The following is a 24697-nucleotide window of genomic DNA, read 5'->3' on the forward strand; positions in this document are numbered from 1 at the left end:
CCCAGGGTTTCACCGCTAGACCAAAGATCTGAGACAAAAAAAACCAACTTACCTGTAGTAGCTATTTTCGTTGAAATTTTACCAAAATGTATCAATGCCTGGAACACGAAATTGGAGGAGGAGCTTACGAAACACCAGAGAAGCGTCTTCACGCTGAAAATCAAACTCTATGGGGGGAGAACAAAGGTGATGAAGAACACACTCTGAAATTTACAGCACATTTCAAACCAGACATACATTTTGTCACTACAAACATTTAAAAAGGATTTTAAGGATTTAAGAATTTTAATATCTTTTTAAGGACTTTTAAAAGACATAAATGGTCTTTGTATCAAATCTGCTTTTATCATATTAGCTGTCTGTCTGTAATATATATTTTTGACTATATGTGTTTGACAGTGAAGACTGGCCAGTGGTCTGCACAGAAACAGCAATTTAGCTGCTTTTGTAACACAAGAAAAGAATTGGGACTAAATATTTAAAGAGCATCCTGATCAGTTTTTGCAAGCAGTACAGAGTGCAATGTGTAATATTTCACAAAGTTTATTATTTTTTTCAGCTGCTGCAGTTCCTGCAGATTAATGCAAATCCAACCTACTTAATTTGTCATCACTGTTGCTGTTTTTTTTTTTAATGTTGATGAGAATGAGCATCAGACCGAAAAAAAATGTGCAATTGTTGACATGTTTGTGCCTCTTTGTCATCTGTGGGGACTGTGGGAACTGTAAGGCGCTGCTTCTACTCCTGTAAGCAACACATTACACTTTGTCATCTCGCAACGTCTAAAATAACTTTGGATCAAAGTGTTTATCATCTACTCATAATTCCCAAATAAATGATTTGCATTCAAATGTCTGCACAGCATGCACACTATGTTACTCAACAAGTTCTTCCACTCGTCTGTCTGTGACTGAACTTGCAGCTCAAGTGGCTGAGTAACTGACCCAACCCGCTACCTGTTGTCCCAGACAGGAGGGACTCCTATAATCTGGATGGCTCATCGCTGCAGAAGACGCTCTGGTCATAAGCAATGAAGTGTTTACACACTGATTCAAACGAACTAGTTCAGTTCAGAGGAAACTAAATCACAAAGTTAATTTTAAAATATTCTAGAACTTTAAGCACAGAACTGAGAGGAAAATTAATATTAGGTGAGTTGTGGCGGTAAAGTGCAGCCATTATTTAGAAAAGAAGCTTTGTTATTCTCAGATACAGATACCCAGAGCTGCATGTCACTCCCCCCTATACAGCGCTCTCACTTTCCAGGGTAACTTGGACCTTTCTCTGAGCTCCTGGGTGGCCAGTAATCGCACACCAGCCAGGGTGACTTTGCATAAACAAGCAACCTGTGCAATCTTAAAATGTACAAGCATGATGCTGCAGCCTGTGGCCCTGAACTGGCTGCATGTTGGTGACGGCAGTCAGGAAGTGACTGCCAGCAACTGCATCTTGAATCTGCATTTTAATTATGATTTTATGAAATAACTGCAAAGACAATGTAATAAAAATGACTAAATTCTTAAAATGATGTAGCCAATTTCTGCTCTGCAATAATACTCCTGTTTTTCTTTTCATCAAATGTAACGTTTGTAATGTAATGTTTCCAAGCTTAATCAGATATAAGGGAAATAATATTAAAAAACATAATTTTATAAGGAAGCAGCTGATGATCACTTTTAAGTTCTGGCAAAATGTTTAACCCTATTCTTAAAAAACAAATTCGAATTAAAAACATTTATAAGTTAACTTTATGGTAAACATTTTAACAAACCCAATAAAAATACAAATCAAGTAGGAACAAGCCACTTAAAATGCAGTTGATTTTTAGATTTTAAGATTAAACTTCGTTATAATTTAGGGGGAAAAAAAGCAAACTAAAGTTGCATGCATGTTGAAGACATTTAAAGTTGTAGCAAGTGGTAAAACTTACCTTAATCCTGAAGCAAGTCCGACAACGAAATCCTTCTCTTTATTATTTTGCACTACAGGTTTTTATTTCACCTCGCCAAGTGTGACCCATAAGCGACGAGAAGGGGGTCAGAAGTAGCCGTGGCAGTCGCAGCCTTACTGGAACGTCGAGGACTTTTTGCTTGCGTTTGGCGCCATCTGGTGGAATTATTTGGGAACTGCGTTGATCTGGGACAACACCGGAGGCGGAAACGAGGCGGGGGGAGGAAGCAGCGGAGAGCAAGTAGCCACTGCCAGCTGAAGGAGCCGTGCAGAACCCGAAGGAGGTTCCAAGCATACATTTTTGTTTGCGTTGTGAGACTAATTAGGGTTTGACGTGACATTAATGTCCTTTTGTGGAACCCAAAACAACGGGTAGGTGTAAAAGCTAACTGTTTATGTGTATTGCTGTGGAATATTACATGAAATTTAAATGCCTTCAGTTAGCCGCGGCTAACCTGCTAATAGCCTTATTATGTAATCATGTCGGTGTTCTGTCTGACTTCTATTGTGATTCACGTTAGGGGCCCTTGAATAACAATAAAACTAACGCCATTGAGATTCATTTAAAGGCCATCTTAGACCAGCTTTTACATCAATACTAATATCGATTTGCCGTTTTAGTTATTAGCAGGAGCTAATGCTAGCATAGGAAAGTTACAGCTGTTCCTTGAAATTACACCCCCCCCCCCGCCCCCCGTGTCTGCTTTTTCAGGCGCCGCAGCAAGTGGGACCAGCCCGACGCTGGGACTGGAGGCTCCGGCGGGATGAGGGAGGCTGAGGCTGCGCCTTGCGGGGCTCTGGATGCTGCAGCGGCCGTGGCTGCCAAGATCAACGCTATGCTGGTGGCCAAAGGGAAACTCAAACCGTCTCAAATTAGCTCCCCGCTACCATCTGACAAGGTAAAGAAATACATGCCTGTTGGAAATCAATGAGTAAATTGATAAAAAAACAACAACCTTGAGATGGTTTGTATTTCTGTTTCCATTGAATTGCGTTTATTTCAGATTAGGGCTGAAACGATTCCTCGAATAATTCGAGTACCTCGATTACTAAAATTCCTCGAGGAAAATTTACCTGCCTCGAAGCTTCGTTAATTTATGTTTTATTAGTTAGCGCACCGTGTTCCGGCCGGGACTTCATTTGCGTTGCGCGGAGCTCTCACTTCCGCCTCTGAGTTGTTGACAAAAGCTAAGTCTCAGCGGCATAAAGTCCAATCTTCAAGATTGGCCCGTGGGGATTTTATTGATTGATGATAATGCCCGACTTTTTATCGTTTTTGGGGAACCAATAAGCATCCTTAAAATGACTGGGGGAATGCCTGGAGTACGGCAGCATTTCTCCTCCGGGACTGCTGGTTGAAAGCGAACGGCGGGAAGAGCGCTGAGGTGAGCGGATAGCCTGAACAGGGCGGGCGGCTGAGTAGCTGATGCTTACCGTGTAAATGTAGCTTTGCCGACGAACCGCACAATACATTTCATATCCCGGTCAGAAGAAACGGGTGGCGGAGCGCATTGTACATGGCTGGTAGATGAGTTTCTGAGTGTGACCAGTGAAGGTGTCGTAAATATCCCGTATTGCTTCCCCCCGTGTTCATCCCCCGGTCTAACGGTTCGTCAGTCCGCTGGTCTATTTCCTCCCCTCCACCCCATCTTACGTTCGTTCATTCGCCCTCTCCTCCCACTCCAGGCGCCATTTCCCGTATTTTCAAACCCAAAGCGTGACAGGTTAGGTGGCAAGGTGAGTTTAATTAATCTATTAAACTCACTGAAGATGAATACATAAACTAAAAGCTGGATTGTAGACATTTTTATAAGCATATTTGTGAGTCTGCCTCTTTGTTATTAAATTCAATATAATTTCAGATTTTTCTATAACTTTTCTTCTGGTTAACTTAGAAAGTGAGCTATTATTGTTACAGGTTAGTTTTCTAAACTACAAAAAAGCAACTGTTAGGGATGCTCAAATATGGAAAATTGGACTGATATTGATATCTGATAGTAACACCGGTATTATGCCAGATTTACCAATATTTCATTTTATAATTTTTTTTATCCGATTACTCGATTAATCGTAAGAATAATCGATAGATTACTCGATTACTAAAATATTCGTTTACAACAGCCCTATTTCAGATCATAGTAAACATTTGGCAACATTTGAGATAAGATTTTGAAACGCTGATTTTAACATGTACACATCTCATAACCTTGTAACTTGACGTTGGTAATGTTGATTAATATTTTCTACTAAGTGTTTTAAAGTATGTAGTCTATGCTATCTACACACAACATACATTATCTGTGTCAAAGTTAAGGTTGATGTTGATGATATGGGAATTAAAGCGTTGGAATATCTATATATATATTTAGCGCTTTAGCTATAAATATTTTATTTGGTGACTTTATGTGTTTGAGAGTGAAGCCTGACTTGTTGTTGTTTGCACAAATGCAGTAATTTGTAAATTTGTAACACAGGAAAAGAACTGGAAAATAATCTGTTTGCCCAGTTATTACAGTAATCTGTCCGTTCGTTTGTTTGTCCCCCTTTTTAGTCCATTCATCCATAAGGTGTCTTAGTTTATCCACCAATTCGTTCATACTTCTTTCTGTTCATTATCCATTCATTAGGCCTTCAGTACTATTTTATTTTCTTCTACATGCAAAGAATGACCACTATAGAAATATCATCAAATTCCTGACACTCTTTTGTTCTAAAAATTCTGCCACTTTGGGTTTGCTAAAGTATTATATGTGAATAAAGTTTCTAGACGCAGTTGTGTGGTGCTGAAGAAATTGTCTGGACTTCATTTTGCGGAACATCTTTGATGCTTACGCAGTCGATTGAGATGTTTCAAAGAAGCTTCTACAGAAGCTGGTGATCTTTTCATGGATGCACAAATATGTGCCTGACTCCAGATGTAAAGCTAGACATAGATCATTCATAAGTGGGTGACTTTGACTCATTTATCTGGACAGCTGTACAAACAAGATGTACATATTCAGGGTTGTAAGCCTGGCGGGCCACCAGGCTTTACTTGTGCCCCCACCAGACTAAGCATTGCTTATTTACTTAAGTCTTTTTAAAATGTTTGCATTTTTTAAGATTTTATAGATGGTGTTCAGGTGTTAATCTTCCAGTCTTTCAATGACACATAATTATAAAGTGATATTTTCAAATTTCCTGTCAAATTTAAACATTTTTTTAACTCAAAAACACGACAGGCTGCTGGATGAATGACTGCCCTAGCACCCAGCCACCAAGCATAGCAAGGAAAACCTTGTATATTCACATTTGAAACAGAGGAACCCGTTTTATGACAGAAAATGCTTTAAGGCCAGAGATGCAGAATTGGGCCTTTCCTGAAGTTTCTGCCTTCTTTCAAACATTAGCAGCTACTTTCTCTAAAAATAGGTAAATTAATATAAATATTTAAAATATTTCTTAGAAGTACAGTTTTATGTTTTGCATCGTTGTCCTTCCTTTGTCAGATTGTTGGTGCTGGGAAGCCTCCTGCCCCAACAAAAGCCAAAGACGACCTGGTGGTCGCCGAAGTCGAGATCAACGATGTCCCTCTGTCCTGTCGAAATCTCCTCACACGCGGACAGACGCAGGAAGAGGTCGGCAGCAAATCTTATGTGTTGAAGTCGACTGTTCTCTGACGTCTTTGGTACCAACCATGTGACTTGATTGCAGATCAGTAAAGTGAGCGGAGCTGCAGTTTCAACCAGAGGGCGGTACATGACAGCAGATGAAAAGAACAAAGCATTGTTAGGGTGAATAATCTAGTCATTTGTTTTCACTACTACTTAACACTTTCCATGCTTACTCATTCGCTGTGTTTCTGCTCATTCCTCACAGGGAACGACCGTTGTATCTGCATGTTCAAGGACAGACGAGAGAGCTTGTCGACAGTTAGTACTCTACAAATACACCGTGGCCTATTTTTGTGAATGTATGTCAGATTCAGGTGCTAATTCAGATCTTTTTTTTTTTCTCCCCTCATTTTTCAGGAGCAGTTAATAGAATCAAGGAAATCATCACTAACGGCGTCGTAAAAGCTGCAACCGCTTCCTCAGCCGCCCCATCTTTCTCCCCCAGTGGAGCCTCGGTCACCGTCTACCAACAACACAACCCACCTGCACCCACGCTGCCCCCGGCGACGAACCACAAACCTCACTTTCAGTCAGGGGTGAGTTGGTTTGTCAGTAGACGGCTGAGTTTTAGTTCAGCTTTGCAGCTGCTGGTTATAAAACTTAGTTATTTTCAAAATCAAACTCTTTTGTGAAGAGAGGTGGAGGTGGACTGTTTTCATTCGGGGGCTTAAAATCCTTGAAAATACTTGAATTTCAATGAGGTGTTTTCAAGGTTTGAAAAGTGCTTGATTTCTGTTTAAAATCCTTGAAATGCTTCATATTCAAACTGCATACTTTTGGAATAAAGTGCAATTGAATGGTTGATTAAATGCTTAAATTTAGAAAACATTTATCAGGTGTAAGTTCATACACCTAGTAAAGAGAGACATTTACATTTTTTTCTGAAGATAAATCAAGCTAAGCTTTTCAGATGGCATCATCAAAAGTGTTTTTATTTGCCACATGCCAGAAAACTTGGCGAGAACATTTTTGTTTAAGCATATAATTTAATTGACACAGTTTTAGATTGTGTAAATGTAATCAATGAGTTATTAATCAACATTCCTGAGGTTGTAACATCCTGTTCCATATGTCTTCCATTTTTAAAAGTTCTGCAATTCTGAAAGCAACAACTTATTGTAATCATTTGTTGTTCTTTTGTTTTTTATTCCTTCTATGCCTTTCGTTCTTTCTTGTTTTTAGATGCATTACGTTCAGGATAAGATCTTTGTGGGCCTGGAGCACGCCGTCCCGGGGTTTGTGGTCAAAGAGCGGGTGGAGGGCCCCGCCTGCTCTTATTTGCAGCATATTCAGGCCGAGACTGGGGCCAAAGTTTTCCTCCGAGGAAAAGGATCGGGCTGTTTAGAGCCCGCATCTGGACGCGAGGCTTTTGAACCCATGTACATTTACATTAGGTGAGTCTGGATCGCAAAACGTTTAGTAAAATAACATTAAACTGTGAATTATCTCACTCTAATGTAGGTACATGTCGGCTCTAGGCATCAAGCTATACCTAAGTTAAGAAAAAAGAAAGCTGAACTAATAAATCAGTCGAAATGTTAAATGATTAGACAATGATTTTAATCCCCCTCTGCTTTCTGCAGCATCACCTTCATTATCACATAAACACCCACATAATAAAATGACTCTGCAGATGTAAATTTGACACGTCAAAAATGTAAAAGATTAGATCTACTAACCCCCCTGATGAGAGAGAGTCTCCTGTGAATAATACTTTTTATGAATAATAACTTTAGAAAGAAGAGAGAGCTTAAATTAGTCTGAATTATGTATGTATTTATGTTAATCTTTGACCTTCATGGTATGAGTCTGGTGTCTATCTCTTGGTTTAAGCCTCATCCTCTTTGTGGTCCATCTCTTCTTTCTACCTTAGTGACACCCCAAAATCATCACTGGCCTCCATTTATCTGTCTTAAAAAATTTACTGGGTCCAAACTCTGCAGTCTGAAGGAGGCTTATTTAAGCTTACATAAACATGAATATTGCAGGACTAATACTTTGACTATAATGCACTAAATTGAAACCTCTTTAAAGGATAAACACAGTGGCTCTGGTGCACATGAATTAATTCCGTTATTAATTCAAACGCAGAGGAGTCTCTCATTTTCTTTTTGATTTGGCAGCCGCTGATTCTTGTTCGCGTTTGTTCTTCCTCTGAAAAATCTCTCTGAAGTCCATGAAGCTGCTCTGCCTCTGTCGTCATCAATGCCGTTTTCTTTTTCCCCTCAGCTGCACCAAAAACCTGCAGCACAGAGCTCTGAAAAAGGCTCATTTGTATTTTATTATTTGTGCATTTGTAGTTGTTTGTTCTGCCTTTCAAAGTGAAAATAGAGCTCTGCTCTCTCCACAAACCGCTCGGCGTGGATGCGCTTCAATCAGAGTGTGCTTGACCCAGCTGATAGAAATACAGAGACCTGGCAAGGAAAGCTGCATCATGGGAACAGATTTAAATCCTGAAGGATTCGGCGTGGCGTAATAAAAAATCTGTAACTCCAGCTCTGGTCAGCTTTGCTCACAAGTCGGCAACCACCTGTGACATTGGCACGATAATTCAGACTGTTTCAGATTAAACTGATGTAGCGTAGATACCCTGCGTGAAAATATCATTTTTGAAGTTCATCACACTTCAGAAGTGATTATCGTAAAGGTCTGTAGGAAGTTCTGTCTCAGTTCATCTGCTGTATCCGTATTCATCACTATTTCAGACAAAAAAAAAAACAACTTTAGTTTTGACAGTCCTGTGGAGCAATCTAGGAAGTTAAAAACAAGTGAAATTAGTTTATAAAGCAGATTATTTGGAAACATCAACATTTCTGTTGGTTAATAAGGAGCTAGTGTGGCAGGTCAGTCGACTACTCAGGCTGGTTTCTACAAAGTCATAAACATCTTTTAAAAAGTCTTCCTTGCTCAACTAAATCTACATTTATTCCATGTTTTACTCAGTGTTTTTAATATTGCAGTCACCACAGACAGTTTTAATGTTAATTTCATTTTAAAATGAAAATATTATCACGATAATCAATAAGAGTAATAATCTTTTCATTCCTAAGCATCATGCCAACTGCAGGCTCTGCATCTAATGAACCATTTATTTATTATCATCTACTACTAAATTTAGAAGATGATTTGTGTGGATCTTTGTTTCAAGACCTAATTATATGTAATAAAACATGTATTTTATCTTTTTTAAATAAAAGCAGCAAGTCGGTGTTATGTTTTTATTTTAAGTTTAATGTTTATTTTGTATTTTATACTCAGGTTTATGATGCTTTGAGAACCTTCCTGCCCACGCCTTCACTGTTGATTATCCATTCGTTTAGCAGTGAAACTAAATGTTGACGTTTTCCTCCACAGTCATCCTAAACCAGAAGGACTGGCTGCAGCAAAAACCCTGTGTGAGAATCTCCTTCTGACGGTGAGTGCAGCAATTACTGACACTGTCAAATGTTGTTTTGTACATTACTTTTACACCTCGCATTTCCCAGGTAGTTATGATTCATTAAGTACTAAGTCAGCAATTTGCTTTGCCTTGTTTTTAGTGATAATTAAATCTTAATTAGAGGGTTATTAAGGCCCTTTGATGGGGTGAATTCATTGAATTAATAGGAGCATCCAGTTACATGAATGTACCAGAATGTTTTGAACGGATGGGTGTAGTTTTTCAAGTTTAGTTTCACAGTCGAAAACTGGTAAAGGATTACAAATAAATGCTAAAATTACCTTAAAATGAATTTTCACTAACTGATAACGGGACAGTTCCCCGAATTTTGACGTTTCTTACGATCATCATGTGCATCGCCCCATTCTAGTTTGTGACATCGAAAGGTCAAGTTTACACTTTGACTTGAAAACGGGGCGTAAAAATCGTAGAGGTGTATTTCCTAAAGCGAACATTTGTTCTTACCTCTGTGTAGGAGGCGTCGCCAAGCCAAATATGACATGAAAGTTCTCCGAAGCGACATTACAAACATGACAATCACTACCCGCCAGACCTAGTTAAGAACTATAAGCAATAAAAAATACGTTGCTAAGCATTACTTCTGTGGATTTATCAAATATCATCAACCCCAGTTTACGTCTGAATAGCCACATTGACATTTCAAACACTGTTTTAAACTATTATTTGTGGCTACTGTTGGAGGGTTTATGAAGTTTAAAAAAAAAAAAAGGTCCTGTGGCTTCTGCAGATCTTCCACTGAGATAATAATTTGCACACATCATTTACAGAAGCATTTTCTTTCCTCTGCCTGAAACCACAGGTATTTTCTGCAAACAGCCTTCTGCAAAACGCAACATGAATGTAGAGGTTTAGAGGAAGTGTGAGTTACTGCTATGTTCTCTTAAATGCTAGTTGGTTGAACCTAAAAACCATTTTTTTCCTCGCAGGTTCATGCAGAGTATTCCCGCTACCTTAGTCAAATGAACACAATGATGCCAACGCAACAAGGTACTCCAGCTTTTCTGCGCACCGTAAAGTCCTAGCTCAAATTTGGAAAATGTTACTTTCATTTCTTTAAAGTGATTTGTATTGGTCTCTCAATTCAACTCGGTATTTATTTTGTGAAGCCAGTTTACTGTTTGTTCATGAATCTAGCACCTGTGGCATCCTCGGTGCATCAAAGCCGTTGACTCGGTGTGTTCCTCTCCTCTTCCTCCACCAGGGTTTTCACAGCCTCCAGTAGTGAACGGGATTCCCCCTCAGCCCCCTTACTATCCTCCAGCTGGATTCCAGCCGAGCTACAGCGTGCCTGCCCCACCGCCCCAGCCCCAACCTGTCCCACCTACCTACACGGTCCCACCTCCTGTACCTCCAGTCATGCCTGCCGGTGTGCCTTCTCAGTACCCCATACGGCCAAGCTCTGCCCCTCTTCCTGCGCCGATTCCTGCTCCCGTTGCTGTTTCCATCCCTGCTCCTACTCTGGCGCCTGTCCCTGCTCCCATTCTGGCTCCAATTCCCACTTCAGCTCCAGACTCTCTGCATCAGGTAGGAGCGCATTTAAACTGCAGCTTAAAAAACTCGCAGCTCTCTTCAGCCTCTTTCAAACCAGCAGAGAGAAGCCCATGTGCTAGGGATGCAAAAATTTAATGACTAATTGTGGATTAATGATTTCGTACATTAAAATTTGTTACAACAAATTAACCTCTTAGACCTTCTTTAAGTGTTGTAATTTGACCTCCATCCAGCTTAGGGCGCTGCTGGCCATCCTGAAGCGAAGTCAGTTTATACAGAAACAAATGTGGCGGAGGGATTCTAGAACGGGAAAGAGAAACGGTCCAAGCAGAGATGCAAAACGCACTTTATGCGTTTCTGTTTTGAAATTTACATACTTTACAAACTCCTCAAGTTTCACCTTATTAGTGCTCATTCAGCTGAGCTGCATGACGGAGCAGCAGAAACTTGAAGGCAAGGATTTGGCAACAAAAAAATGGAGAGCAACACAGGAAAACTGTAACATGTTAGAAAAAATTTTGATGCCAATAAAACGATTGATTTTGAGTTAGTGTATGGAGCAAAGTTTTAAGATTTCTTCAAGAGCAACCACAGACTACTGCTGTATGAACATCTCTCTGTTCATGGGGTCTGAATTGTTTCACACATTTTATTCTTCCCATCTTTTATTTTAGAGCAACTTAAGAGGTTTCTGTTTTGTTATTTCTGATATGTCCAAGTTTAATAACATGAGAAAACCATAATTTTCTGTTTAAGTGAAGCAAAACTGATAATTTTTTTGATATTAAGGGAAATTTAGCCCTTTATGTTATGGAAAGATGGCCGACCCTTTTGATACAAGAGAAAACTTAAGTTTTTAAGAAAATGGCTGCTTATCAATTAATTGTTAGTGAATCAATAGGATTAATAAACTTGTATCTCTACCATACTCACTTTGCTTGTGTTTGCAGTTTGGATGTGTGTAGGCTATTTCTGATCATTTAAATAATTTACAAGAAATTCAACTGAATCATTGATTTGATACAACTCATCATCGTTAGACGTCTTTAGGCTGCAGTGGTATGAGGGTCTCTGAAAAGGTCATAAAAGGTTGTAAATACCACCTCATCCAACACCTACAGCTTTATCACACAATCATCAGTACTAACCGTCTTAAATTAGACTTACTGAAACCAGATCAATTAACTGGTTTGAAATGGAAAGACTGTAATTTGATTTAAGTAGTACTGGTTTGTTTGCTGTTGTTTTTGTCAGTGGATTTGTTTTCCTCCTCTCCGCAGACTCTTCCTCCTCTACATTTCGCTCCCCCTGCTGCTGCGCCTCCCAAGCTGCCGCTCCAAGCCGCTCCGATCAACCCGCCTCAGAAGAGACGCTTCACAGAGGAAGTGCCGGACGAGAGGGACAGCGGCCTGCTCGGGTACCAGGTAACAGAAAACTTTGCTGCATCTCTCCTTTGCTCCTCTTTCCATCTGTAACATCTTTCACTTTATTCTGTCTTCCTTTCGATGCTTTAATGTAGCTTGATTGAAATGTTACGGTGTGCTGTTTACTTCATTTCCAGTGTTATTCATCAATTTCTACTGTATGGATTTTCAGACAAAGGTATCAGTTCGAATAAAACCAAATAATCAGGCTCTGGGAAATCTCCTGATAGGTGAAGTGATGAAGTGTCAGGACAGGGCTTAGTGGATGTCTGCTAATCGTGACTGTGTGTTTTTCTGCTCATAGCATGGACCCATTCATATGACTAATTTAGGTGCAGGCTTCTCAGTGGGCAGCACAGAGACTTCAGGACCCGCACAGCAGAGTTCCTCTGGCCCGGCGAGTGAGAGGGACAGGTACTCCTTACTTGTTATGTTTTAGTGTGTACACATTCAGAAGTCTGATTCTTCTAAAATAAACAATAAATAAATTAATTAAGAAATAATAATTCAATATATAAGTAAAATTTGAAATAAATTAATATACAGCTCTGGAAAAAAAATGAAGAGCCAGCTGCTCTGAACCCATTGAAAGCCTCCTGGTTTTTCCACCAAATATTGATTTCTGAAGTTAAAATGTTAGTGTTGTTGCTTCTAAATGAATATTATTTTGTTTTCTTTCCATTATTTGAGATCTGAAAGCGCTGCATCTTTTTCGTTATTTTGACCATTTCTCATTTTCTACAAATAAATACAAAATTTTTGCATGGAATAAAAGAACAATGTTCATTTTACTCAAACATATACCTATAAAAAGTAACATCAGAGAAACAGATCATTTTTACGTGGTCTCTTTATTTTTTCCAGAGGTGTATATGGTGTAACCACTTTTTTAATTGATTTATTATCACATTTATTCAGTAATTCATTTATTTAAACTTTTGTTCCAACGAGTGCATGGTTAAGAGGCAGGCGTTTCTAGATTACTAATTGGTCTGCTCAGCCAATCAGGTTCCAAGAAACTTTCTGGCTTCCTGAATAAATATGGAAATTAATAACATTTATTTATTTACTTCCAAATATACTTATTTTCAAGTGTGTTTAATCATATATCTCTGTATTTTATTTCCCAATTAATAATTTTTTTGTGTGTGAATTTTGGCAGGATCAGTCCTCCATATGCACAAGTCAAAGAGTGGAGATTATTTACGCCATCTTGTTTTTTTGTTTGTTTTTTTTTTTTTGTTTGTTTTGTTTTGGGGTTTTTTACAGTCGGCACATGATGCCTCCACCAACATCCCTGCGTGTGAACGGAGTGAGACACCAGATGGAGGAGAGGAGACTACACCAAGCCTTTGTGGGTAAGAATGTTATCCTGCGGATTCACAAATCCTTGCCCAAATCCAGGACTCGGACTGTAACCTTCCCTAAAACTCTTGTGCCCAAATGTTTGTGGTTTTACTGGATATTGATGAGCTGATGGGTCACAGAAACCAAACAAATCCACATTGTTGCTAAATTGTTAAAGATTTTAGTCCATTCAGCCTGAAACCAGCTGCTCCTTAAAAGATTTTGCTGGTGTGACTCAAAATCTCCAGATATGTTGTTACGGCTCGATGTACCTTCTGAATAGAGATTCACCAATCAGGACTTTGAAGCCTAAATCAAACCTATTTAGCTACGGTTCTGACTTTAGCCTATCTTTGATTTTTAAGAATTATAATAATAAGAAAACATCTAATTTATTTCCTTTTAGCCCTTCTCTGTGTGTGATTTTAAAACTAAGATAAAATGATTGCAGTACGGACAGGTTGTCATTTAAACCCATTAGTGAGATAAGATGAGATTTCCAAGACGATTTCAAAGCTCTAAAGGTTTGAACTGAAAAGCTTTTAGCCTTCCTGTTATCTGCTGAAGTCTCTCTCTCCTGCAACCTGAATGATGTCACACATTATAGGAAATAATGGCTTCTTATTGTGCTTCCTCTGACAGCTGCACCAGCTAACTTTGAGTATTACTGATTCAATAAAAGTGCCAGATTAGCCTCACAGTGTGGTGCGTTCACTGACTACTAAACAGATCAGCATTTTGGGTTCAAATGAATCCTTTAAAACCTGATTTTATCAGTCGAACAAAATCCTTTATTTTATTTTACAAACTGAGTCGTTTATTAGATGCTTTTGAGAAAATATGGATAGACGCTTGTTACATTAAAACATTAATAAATTATTGACAGTATTAATAAATATTGACAGTTTGTAATAAATATACATGTCAGATTATGAATAAAATCTTCCAGTATATTAAAGCCTAAATTAAGTTATGAATATATTGCAGTCTTTGTTTTGTGCAAATTAAATCATGGGGTCCACTATAAAACATTGTATGCATTGCTCTGTAAGATATAGACACATTATTATGACAGTTATTAAAAGCTGTTAAAAGATAATTTTATAAAACTAATCTGCTTTTTTACCTTTGACTTCCTGTAAGCATCCAAGTAAAAGGAGTTTGTACTCCACAGAAACAAACAAAAACTGGACTTTTCAGTAAAGCTGTCACTAGTGCACATGCAGGGGGGGTTAAATGTGGCGACGGGTTTGATGCAGCAGATTTTACCAGCTTTATTTGAGAAGGTGGAGGACTCAGAAACACACAGATCAGCAATGACAAATGCTCTACTTTTAAGCATTTCTGAGTCATTTGTTTAAAACTGTAATGCAACTGTAATGTTGCGTTCTGATGACATCATCAGTCTGGACTGTTTGTAGTTTTTCTTCTGTCCTTGCTAACAAGAACCTCTCCTGTTTTTGTGTTCTTCTCTTTTTCTCTGTGTTTTTCCTCTCTTCCATGTGTCTCTGTGGCGATGCCGGACGCTGATTGGGGTCCTCTGGTGCCGTCCCGCTACTCGAACGGACGGGGCGCCACCCCATCCTCTGCACTTCTGACATAAACATTAACTTGTCTATTGTTTCTCCAAAACGTGTTTGAAATGATTGACTCGCCACTTTTGAAATCTGCCTGTTGTTTTCTCCTCTCTCCTCCTCGTTGCGCTGCTTGTGTCTCTTGTTGTTGCTCTCCTCCTTCCTGCAGAGCCGCCGGTGAAAAGACTACGATCCGGCTTAGTTGCGTACTCCGGCGACTCCTCTGATGAAGAGGAAGACCACCCTTCGTCCAAAGCTTCGTGGCTTGGTAACCATGGGGCAGGTAACCACCCACCCACCTCTACTGCTTCGAGCTGGGCTCAGGGCTACCGCGGCCCTCCGCCGCTGCCGACTCGTGCCAAAACGCAGCCACAGCAGCAGTCCATTCCTTTCTGGATGGCGCCGTGAAACTGAAATGTCTCTCAGTGATTTCTTCAATCCTACAGGACCTCATTTTTTCTCACCACTTATCTCTGTGATGGAGAAGAGCTTCTTGACAGCTGCGTCTCTATTTTGAACATTTAATTCAGCTCTTGGAAGCAAGTGGACGTACTGATGTTTTATAGGTTGAAGATGAACATTTGCACGACTTCCTTTTCTTTTTGGATGTATAGAGGCTCAGATGAGAGGCAGTCTGCCTCACATTTTACTTTGAATTTAATCAGAACAGCAGCAGATTTAAGAAAAAATGGTCTAAAGCTATAAAAAAATATCAGTTTGATGTTATACATCAATGACCATTTTATTTTAGAGTAGTTTTTCCTACTGTTTGGCCCTTTTTTGTGTCTCTCCCTGTTTGTTGGTTGGTTTTCTTTCCTAATTCCTCTTTTGTACAGGTCATACAGGAGTGACATGTGGTAAACCTACAAAATTTCATCCTTTTATGAAATAAACCTAATTTATTGGGGTGATTGAGTCTGTGTTTATTGGATTTCAATTGAGCTCATTGCAGACAGATAAGGAACTAAATGCCATATGCTTCAGAAAATGGCTGAATTCAATAGTTTCCTAAAGCTTTTAGCTTCAAAAATAACTTATAACTTAGATTTGTTTTACTATTGTGTTGGATAAAATGCAGGAAACTTCCCAGCTCAGATCATCTCAATCTCTTGCTTCCTTGGAGGATTTTTCAGTTTATGCTGAGCAATGCGGTTTTCCATGTCCGTCCGAAAGTGGCGTATTAGACCCTAAAGATGTGGAGATTCAATTAAAAAAAGAAAGTTAATTTGTCCCATGTTGAATTTATTTAATCGTAAGCACTCGATGCGTCACCTGAACAGGCCAAGCCGCTCCGTCTCCCAGGGCACAAATGGTGTGACCCTCAATCTGTTTGCTGAGCTCCCAGATCATGTCGATTTCTGACACGGCTGCGTCTCCTCGCACGAACCGCCACATCATTTTATCCATCCAGTCCACACCTGAAGGAGAGCGGTGAAAGCAAATCACTGAGAAGTAACCGAATATTAGAAATTAAAGCTTTACACCAATCAAAATATAACGAGATGTTTTGCGTTGTTCTGTTCCTGCAGAAGTTGTTCCTTGAAAGAGATTAACTGCACACATTTGAGTTTCCCAAGCCTGGTTTTGGGTAGAAGTCACTGGATGTTTGTTTTATTAAGAATAAAATTAAACTGAAAGCAAAAAAAAAAAAAGAGAAATAAAAATGAATTTTTTGCGCTTTTCCTTTATGGAAAATTACAATCTTTAGCACTCCTGCGTTGAGCTATAACCTCATGACATTAAACGCAGCATCACATTGCAGTTCCTTACCTTCCCTGCAGGGGGTGCACTGGCCACAGCTCTCATGCTTATAAAACTCAACCAAACGTGCAATAGCTCGAATCACATCCGTCTGCAAGAAGTAAAAAAGAAACAAATCGGACTCTCTGTTAGCACTAACGGTGTGTTCAGTGTGAGATCATTCAGTCCGTTTACCGATTTGTCCATGACGATAACCGCTGCAGTTCCCAGAGCCGTCTGCGCGCGGACCAGGTCATCAAAATCCATCAAAACGTCATTGCATACATGCTGAGGGATGATGGGAGTGGAGGACCCTCCTGGGATCACTCCTAATAGATTGCTCCAGCCTCCCCTCACTCCTCCTGCATCAAGCACCAAATCATTTTGAAGCTCAGTAAAGCTGACATCAACAGAGATCTGGACTGAACACACACCTGCATGTCTCTCGATGAGCTCTCTCAAAGGAATCGACATCTCTTCCTCCACGGTGCATGGGAAGTTCACGTGACCCGAGATGTTGAACAGCTTTGTCCCAGAGTTCCTCTCCCTCCCAAAGCTGGCAAACCAAGCTCCGCCACGGCGACAGATCGCAGGCGCCACAGCAACGGTCTCCACGTTGGCCACTGTTGTAGGGCATCCGAAGACGCCTTCATGTGAAACACAGAGATGTAGCAGCTACAGTTTGATAATTTTACCCAGTTTGCTGTGTCTTCAGTCATTAGTGGACGTGATTAGAGGCTGTGGAGCGTTTACCTCACCTATATCTGCAGGGAAAGGTGGTTTTAGACGAGGTTTGCCTTGCTTGCCCTCCAGAGACTCGATGAGTGCCGTCTCCTCTCCGCAGATGTAAGCGCCGGCCCCGCGCATCACAAACACATCAAAGTCATACCCTGAGCCACAGGCATTCTTCCCAATCAGCCTGGCCTTGTATGCCTCATTAATAGCCACCTTTTCAAAATAAAAAGAAAGGTAACCTTTCTTTAAAGTGTAAGGGCTGCGTAAGAGGTCACAGGTTTTGAATTTTGTGCCAGTGGATCTGTGTAAAGTTTAAGTAGAGGCTCACAATGCAAAAAGAAGAAATAGGAGCAAGAGACAGAAATGTTTAAATGCCATTTCCAAAAAAAATGCCTCCTGTATTCTTCTTTTTGCATTTGCTTATGATTCTGCAGTGAAAATATGAACAGTTGTAATTTTTCCAAATTTTTTTTAATCAAGTGTTTGTATTCCTACCTGCAGATTTGATGACTCATTGTAAAACTCTCCTCTGATATAGATGTACGCCGCCCGAGCCCCCATGGCTCTTCCAGCAACTAGGCACCCCTCAATGAGCTTATGGGGGTCGTGACGCAGGATCTCTCGGTCTTTACACGTCCCAGGTTCCCCCTCATCTGCATTCACTACCAGGTACTTTGGCCTGGAGAGGGGAAAGAAGGAAATGCACCTGAATGTTGGAAAGGCATTAAGGTTGTATGTGGTGAAAGATGTCCTTTTTACCTGCCGTCACTGGGTTTGTTCATGAAGCTCCACTTCATCCCAGTGGGGAATCCTGCACCCCCTCTGCCTCTGAGGCCCGAGATCTTCACCTCGTTCAGGATCCATTCGGGTCCTTTCAGGATTATCTCTTTGGTCTTATACCAGTCTCCTCTTTTGAGCGCTCCTTTGAGTCTAAAACGAATAAAAACAAATTCAAATCAACATATTTTTTTACTGTGTTTTTGTTCCGTATGCGACTGAGGATGAGCTGAGCATGAATGTTTGCTAACCTCCAGTCATGCCGGCCATAAAGGTTAGTGAAGATCCGGTCCTGATCACTCAGAGGACCAAACTTTGTCTTTTTGGGTTTCGTCTGTGAAAGAGATAGAAAGAGAGCTACCAACAAGAAATGTATGTACATGTCATTTTTATAAAATAAACTTTAACCTTCGCCACTCCAAGCTACAATTGCTGCAGAATGGATGACTTAAAGGAAATTCTCGCTCTTTGGCAAAGAAAACACAAACTGGCATCAAAATAGCTTTATAGCTAAGGATATTGTTGCTGGCAACACTGCACCAAAATTTATTTATTGAATAATCAAGAACTTAATGCAGAGGTTCAACTGCTGTTAAGGAACATTTAGTGGCCCAAAAAGTCCAGCAGGGACCTGGGAGTCTTTTAAAAGCAAGATGAAGGGATCACGTTGCCACCAGGGCAGAGCTTGCTGAACGTGTTTCTGCTCTCCGGCCTTGAGAAGGGAAGCAAATAAACCTCTACTGTCCAAGAAAAACTTCAAAACCAGCCTGACACGCAGCAGGAAGGGCAGGGACTGGTCTGCAGCGAGCCAGTCATAAGGGAGATAGACTTATAAACTTTTACTTATAAAAAACATAAATAAACTGATTATTTTTTTCCTCTATATGCTTTAATATGGATTAACAGTGGGGAAAATGCTGCTGTTAGCCCATAAGCTGCAGTCTTTCACCTTATTTGAACCTTGTTTTAAAATAATCAACTGGTTAAGTTAACTGTTTATCAGGTTTATATAACATTTATAGGTTTTTGTTTGCACCAGTTGCTAATAAACTGACCAAAGGTTATATATATATATATATATATATATATATATATATATATATATATATATATATATATATATATATATATATATATATATATAAATATATATGAACAAATATTTTCATTTATATGTTTAGTAATTGTTTTCTAAAATATACAACAGCAACATTTTTGCTTTAAATTAGCCTTTTCGACTTTGTGTTGATTTCGTATTGCTTTCTAAAAAACTAAACAGATTTCATAAATTCGCCTCATACACTTTTTGTGTATGCACATAAATGCTTGCGCTTTTCCAAAATGTGCGATTCAAAACAACAACAATAAACACATTGTTAATATTATGACTTTCTTGTCAAGTGGAAACAATTATACTGAAGTTTGCAATAATACTTTTAACAATTGTGTCTTTGAATCATCCGTTGTGAAGAATAAAGGCCAAACAAAGTCGAAAGATACTTTGGTGCTCCTCTTTGCGCAGTGCAGGAGACCAGACCTTACCTGCGCATGCGCCGCTGAGCTGTATGTGAGCCTCGGAGCGACCTGTCGCGCCGCAGCGCCCCGCAACATCCGCGGAGGCAGCAGCAGCAGCGGCAGCAGCATCCTGCGGGGAGACGACCGCTGTCAGATCACTCCAACCTGTTGAAGCCTCAACTCCTGCTCCTCTCAGGCTCCCAGGTCGCTCTCCATGCACCCAAATCCACTTTTAAACCTGTTGTGGCTGAAGAAGCGGAGCTCCAGGCCTCCTGGTCCAGATTAATTAAACTAAGAAGATTAGGAAACCACCTACGTCATATCCTGTTCTAAATCAGCGTTCAGGCAGCAGCAGACGAATAAGTTTGAATTAGGCACTTAAATTGTAGCCCAGGCAGGTAAAGGCTCATTAACAAGATTATGCTTTTCAGGAACAATGAAATGTAAAAATATATGCAACTCACTTAATCCTCTATACAAAAACAATTTTTAAAATATCACTTTAACTTTTTAGAGAAGCACAGATGTTACTGTGTTACTGTTACTGGAAAATTTTCACTTTTCCAAAGGCTAGCATCATAAAAAGCAATTTCCATATTCATACTCCTTGAAATGTTTAGCATTTTATAGTCACAAATGTCAATGCATTTCATTTTGGTTTTATCTGGTAGTTCATTACAGTGAGATTGATGGGAAATGAGGACATGTTTTTCACATTTTATACAGGCTTCGCAAAAATAGAGAGACAGATGTTGCAGAGCATCTGTGAATATCAATTTTCCAAGTCTTGTTACAGATTCTCAGCTATTTTTAGTTCTTAAAAATAACATTTTCAATGTTTTAACTCGTCAGCTGGATGGTGAATCTCCACCTTAGTCCGAAATCTTTTTCACACTCTAATGTGTTTTCTTTCAGGATTGGCCTTAATTTAGTTTCATCAAACTCACATACTTTTTTTTTTTTTGCTGCTGCTGAAGTTTGCAAACCCACATTCTGCTGCCGCCACCACCATGTTTCACTATGTGAATGGTGCTTTCAAGGTTTTACAGCTGATCCAGAAAGTTTAATGTTTGTCCCAACTAACCAGTGAATCCTTCTTCCACGTGTTTGTTGTGTTCAGTATATGGCAAGTGGCAAACTGGAAACGCATTTTAATCAACAGGTTTTATTCATAAAAGCTACTGACTGACTGACCATTCTTACATATTCTGTAAAAACTGCCTTAAAGAAATTCTCTTTCTCATTATTCTGGCATTTAGCAAACAGGAAAACATTTGGTCATCCTGACCGACTTAAAACAGAAAAGGTTTATTCTGATTTCACATCAGACAATGTGAACAAAATTATGTCTGTCTTTATGTAGTGCATGTCAAGTTCTGGTTTCAACTATAATATCAGCCCAACTTTGGAGATTTTGTGAAGTCACATCTTTACAGTATGGGTTCCTTTTCATGTGCTCCCATTTTGAATAGAGACTGTATACTGGGATCAGTGATGTGTTCAGCTGCATGTCAACTGGATACATAGTTTTTTTTTTTTTATGACATCTTATTAAATTTTTTTATGTTGATAAAAATAAAGTAAGCTGTCTGGGAATACAGTCTCAGCAATCGAGTCCCGTCAAATGATCAGATAATTAGTCAAAGTAATCAGACAGTAGGTGATGCCATTTTCACTTTCAAGCATCCAGCAACCGGAGGTGAGCTTAGCATAGTGAAATTCTGAAATGTTATTGGGAGATCACTGTGACATTTGAGTTCCTATTGCATCAGATATATAACAGTGGTGAGGTGAACATAGTATGTGTGAGCTGCTGCGCTTATGCAAATTAATTTTTAGAAGCATCCGGAAATAACTTTCATTTAGCAAGTGACTTATGTGTATGCCGCTGTGTGAAATCACAGGAAACTGAGCTAGAAAAAAGGTCGATGTGCTTTTAATATCTCATCTGAAAATGATTAAGTAAAATAGTCTTGTGTTTTCTACAATAATCATTTTGTGGCATGTTTAAGATTGTCAGTAGTAATAAAAACATGTTAAACAGTTGCATAATTTGCTCACCAGAGGGCGCAAATCTGACTAATATTAGACTTTTGAGGAGTAAGATGAAAACTACACACAAAAAGTCAAGCTTAGATAACTTTATTTTCTTTACATCATCCGAAACAAATCATGGGGAAATGAATTTGTATCTCTAAGAAGGAGTCCTCTAAAAACAGACAGAAAAAAAAAATGCATCCCTGATAGCGGGGTCTCTATTCAGACTGTACCCCTTAAAGTCCCCTCACCAAAGCCAGGAAAAAAAAAAACCCAAACAGCTCACATATAAACACACACTTCACAGCTGACATCAGTTTAACCGTCATTCATTCACAAAGCTTTTCATTGGGAGCACCAACACCCTTCATGCACAGGACCAACCGTCATACTGCCATTCCAGTACGACAGGTTCCAGCAAGGCCAGGAGTTTACTGTCATTACCTTTATCTGCACATAAGATTTCCTTCATTACAAAATCTACAAGAAAAAAAATATATTTCAAACTACTGGATTCCCACTTGCATGAAGAGTATCAATCCTCCTACAGCACCGCTTGCTTCCCATTTGACATTTTGTATAATCGCTTAGTGCATTGCTCAAGATTTCCTGAGAATAGTTGCAGCACAAAAAAACCCTAAGGCAACTTCATCCCAAAATATATCTAATATGTATATATATTTGTATGTATATAACTCCACTAATGTCATGAAGTGTGTATGAGGGCTTTACAGAAGTACCGTCTACATAATCAGAATTTTAAATAAAAAAATGCATCCCTGATAGCGGGGTGCACGAGAGATGAGAGAGCGACTAGAGAGTTAAAGGATACGATGTTGAAAGTTGGACAAAAAGCTTGAAGCTCTCAAATCTCATAGTGCAAATAAATGGAAACAGAGAGTTCCAAAACAGCAAAGACAGGGTATAGTGCACCCAAGGCCAGAAGAGCACATATGCTACATGATGGATTTCATAGAGAAAAAACAGAAAATAAAGCCATTAATGTTTGCACAACATGAGGCAAGACAGCCATGGAAAGCATGAAGTTTTTGGTCAGAGATGAATAAACTCAAAAAAGTAATGGCCCCTTTTAGTCACAGCCAAACTACAAGAACTGCAATGTGCGCGATGCATATTGTCCACACTTAGTTAACGACAGGAAAATCGATCTGCGTTCAAGTTCCAGGAGTTTTTAACCCCGCCACCCACCGCCGATGTCTTTGCTCTGGTCCGTTGTGTTACCATCTGAAGGGAAGAATGTGCCGGTTTTACTGCAGTACCTGGTGGGTTAAATGTGCAAAGGATGCGTTTGAGGAAGAATGGCTTAAAAGAAGACAATCAGCCTTTTAAAAAAAACAAGGCGTTCGGGGATATGAGGGTTGCTGAGCAAAAATCATCAGTGCGGGTTCTCATAGGTTTTTGACAAAGACTGGGCTCTGATCTGGGTTCAGGATGGACGTGGTCTCAAGACGGCCATAATAAATAGCAATAAATAAATAAATACACAGGAGGGGTGTATATTGTCTCAGTAATCCCAACATTTTGCCACACTTATTTGTTTTAAGAACATAAATGAGAGCACAGGAAGACTGATAAAAGCTGCATGTTTTACCAGAATCAACCCACTGGTCCAGACTTTGTCATTTTGTTTTTGGTCAGGCATTTAGCTCAGAGCACCTTGGCTCTGAAAAACAAAGTAGAGTCTTTCTCATGGCTTTTCAAAAGAGTTGGGAAGAAACTTCTCTTCAAACCCAACATTGGCTACAACTCATCCACTCTCTTTTTCTGCAAAACAAGGGAAAAAAAACCCAGCAGATCTTTGGTCTAAGCACCAAAATAAAGCATAGATCGAACCACTAAAAAACAAAATTATTGCTTTTAACCCAAGGAATGAGCTTGATTAAATTACACTGTATTTCCACTGATAGCCACCAGAGGACAGCGGACACACAAACCTTACTGTGATCTTTTAGGCGATATGAATTTCAAACTGCATCTGGATCAACAAAAATACACATCTTTAAATATTTCTCCATTCTGAAGCCCTGGATTTTAATTTGCATAGTGAGAAGCGTCCTGGTGAGCAAAAATTCAACAAACACCAGCAAGAAAAGAAGTATTAGAGACAAGTCAAACCTAAAATACTTGAACAGCAAACATAAATGGACAAATAACTCAATAAAATGCCAAAAACCAGAAGACCAACATTAAGAATATCTCAGAAAACCCGTTTTTCCTTTTTTTAAAATGTATTTTGATAAGTTTTAAGTGCTCCCTGTATGGAGCAGCAGGTCATTAGTCCAGCCACCTGAGATAATTATATTTATTTTTTTACTGTGGATATTTACCACATAAAGTTTTTTGTCTACTATTCCCCTTCTTCTATTTCTTCGTCTTCCACTTCATCAGCCCATCTGTCATGCTGCAGCGCCGGAGAGCGAGTTCCTCCAGGATCTTCCCTCTCCAAATCTCTTCCGCCTTGCATTTCGAGACCTCGCAGAAAAAGCTCGGGGTAGCTGGCCAGCCTCTGCGGGGCGAGTTGAGCCAGAGCCTGGAGGGCTAGCGACCTTTCCCTGTCGATGCCGCTTGGGAATATCAGCGAAGGTCCGCCGATGGAGCCGCTCCCGCCTCCGCCTTCCAGAACAGAGCGGGGGTGAAACATGGAGGGGTGCGCCTGTAGAGACAGAGGGCTGCCTTCTTTCTCACCGCCGTCCTCTCCCAGCTCCGGGCCCCGCCTGGGCCGACGAGTGCGCAGCTCCAGGCAGCTGTGACCCTTGCGGTGGCGTTGAAGGTGGTCCTCTCGGGCGAAGGCCTTGTGGCAGAGGGGGCATTCGAAGGGCCGCGCCCCGCTGTGGAGCGACAGGTGGTTTTTGAGGTCGTATGAGTGGAGAAACCGCGCCGGGCAGTGGGAACAGGTGTAAGGGCGCTCGCCGGTGTGTTTCCTCATGTGGATCTTCAACTTGTCATTGCTAAACAAGAGGAAATTAATGATCA

General features: G+C 39.9%; 3 protein-coding genes across 5 annotated transcripts in view; 1 reads left to right on the forward strand and 2 right to left on the reverse strand.

The window, feature by feature from the left end:
- The first annotated feature begins 2161 nt into the window (after positions 1–2161).
- On the forward strand, positions 2162–15810 carry khdc4 (KH domain containing 4, pre-mRNA splicing factor). Of its 2 annotated transcripts, none has more exons than XR_015765586.1 (14): positions 2162–2322; positions 2663–2849; positions 5439–5567; positions 5644–5723; positions 5809–5861; positions 5961–6139; positions 6786–6997; positions 8958–9018; positions 9990–10050; positions 10265–10587; positions 11835–11978; positions 12311–12392; positions 13248–13336; positions 15069–15129. XR_015765586.1 is itself a non-coding variant. In XM_014994084.2 (14 exons), exons 1-14 carry the CDS (start codon positions 2294–2296, stop codon positions 15305–15307), a joined length of 1896 nt encoding a protein of 631 aa, XP_014849570.2. In that variant the 5' UTR covers positions 2163–2293; the 3' UTR covers positions 15308–15810. The 2 variants fall into 2 exon arrangements, 1 of the variants encoding a protein (XP_014849570.2); XM_014994084.2 differs by having other exon boundaries at positions 2163–2322; positions 12283–12392; positions 15069–15810.
- On the reverse strand, positions 15726–20051 carry LOC106922014 (NADH dehydrogenase [ubiquinone] flavoprotein 1, mitochondrial-like). Its single transcript, XM_014994090.2, has 10 exons — positions 19694–20051; positions 18403–18485; positions 18134–18304; positions 17870–18053; positions 17398–17587; positions 17074–17286; positions 16835–17001; positions 16670–16751; positions 16172–16317; positions 15726–16086 (listed from the first exon to the last, which is right to left on the reverse strand). Exons 1-10 carry the CDS (start codon positions 19793–19795, stop codon positions 15991–15993), a joined length of 1434 nt encoding a protein of 477 aa, XP_014849576.1. The 5' UTR covers positions 19796–20051; the 3' UTR covers positions 15726–15990.
- Positions 20052–21792: 1741 nt separating this feature from the next.
- The window catches only part of zbtb7b (zinc finger and BTB domain containing 7B), a 29429-nt gene continuing 26524 nt past the window's right edge, over positions 21793–24697 (reverse strand). For both annotated transcript variants that reach the window (XM_014994087.2, XM_014994086.2), the window contains one exon: positions 21793–24672. In XM_014994087.2, the coding sequence (XP_014849573.1) occupies positions 24072–24672 (601 nt within the window). In that variant the 3' untranslated portion in view covers positions 21793–24071. The remainder of the gene's footprint in view (positions 24673–24697) is intronic.

This window comes from Poecilia mexicana, unplaced genomic scaffold, assembly GCF_051168715.1.
Source record: "Poecilia mexicana isolate PSO_F unplaced genomic scaffold, ASM5116871v1 scaffold_16, whole genome shotgun sequence".
NCBI classification, from domain to species: Eukaryota; Metazoa; Chordata; class Actinopteri; order Cyprinodontiformes; family Poeciliidae; genus Poecilia; species Poecilia mexicana.

Excerpts from the sequence above, each read along its gene's own strand:
- khdc4 (XM_014994084.2), top strand. The coding sequence starts at position 2,294 with ATGTCCTTTTGTGGAACCCAAAACAACGG. Across the intron at positions 9,019-9,989 it reads GTGAGAATCTCCTTCTGACG|GTTCATGCAGAGTATTCCCG; the intron begins GTGAGTGCAGCA and ends TTTTCCTCGCAG. Across the intron at positions 10,588-11,834 it reads CTCCAGACTCTCTGCATCAG|ACTCTTCCTCCTCTACATTT; the intron begins GTAGGAGCGCAT and ends TCCTCTCCGCAG.
- LOC106922014 (XM_014994090.2), bottom strand. The coding sequence starts at position 19,795 with ATGCTGCTGCCGCTGCTGCTGCTGCCTCCGCGGATGTTGCGGGGCGCT. Across the intron at positions 17,002-17,073 it reads GCTCATCGAGAGACATGCAG|GAGGAGTGAGGGGAGGCTGG; the intron begins GTGTGTGTTCAG and ends TGCTTGATGCAG. Across the intron at positions 16,752-16,834 it reads TTATCGTCATGGACAAATCG|ACGGATGTGATTCGAGCTAT; the intron begins GTAAACGGACTG and ends TACTTCTTGCAG.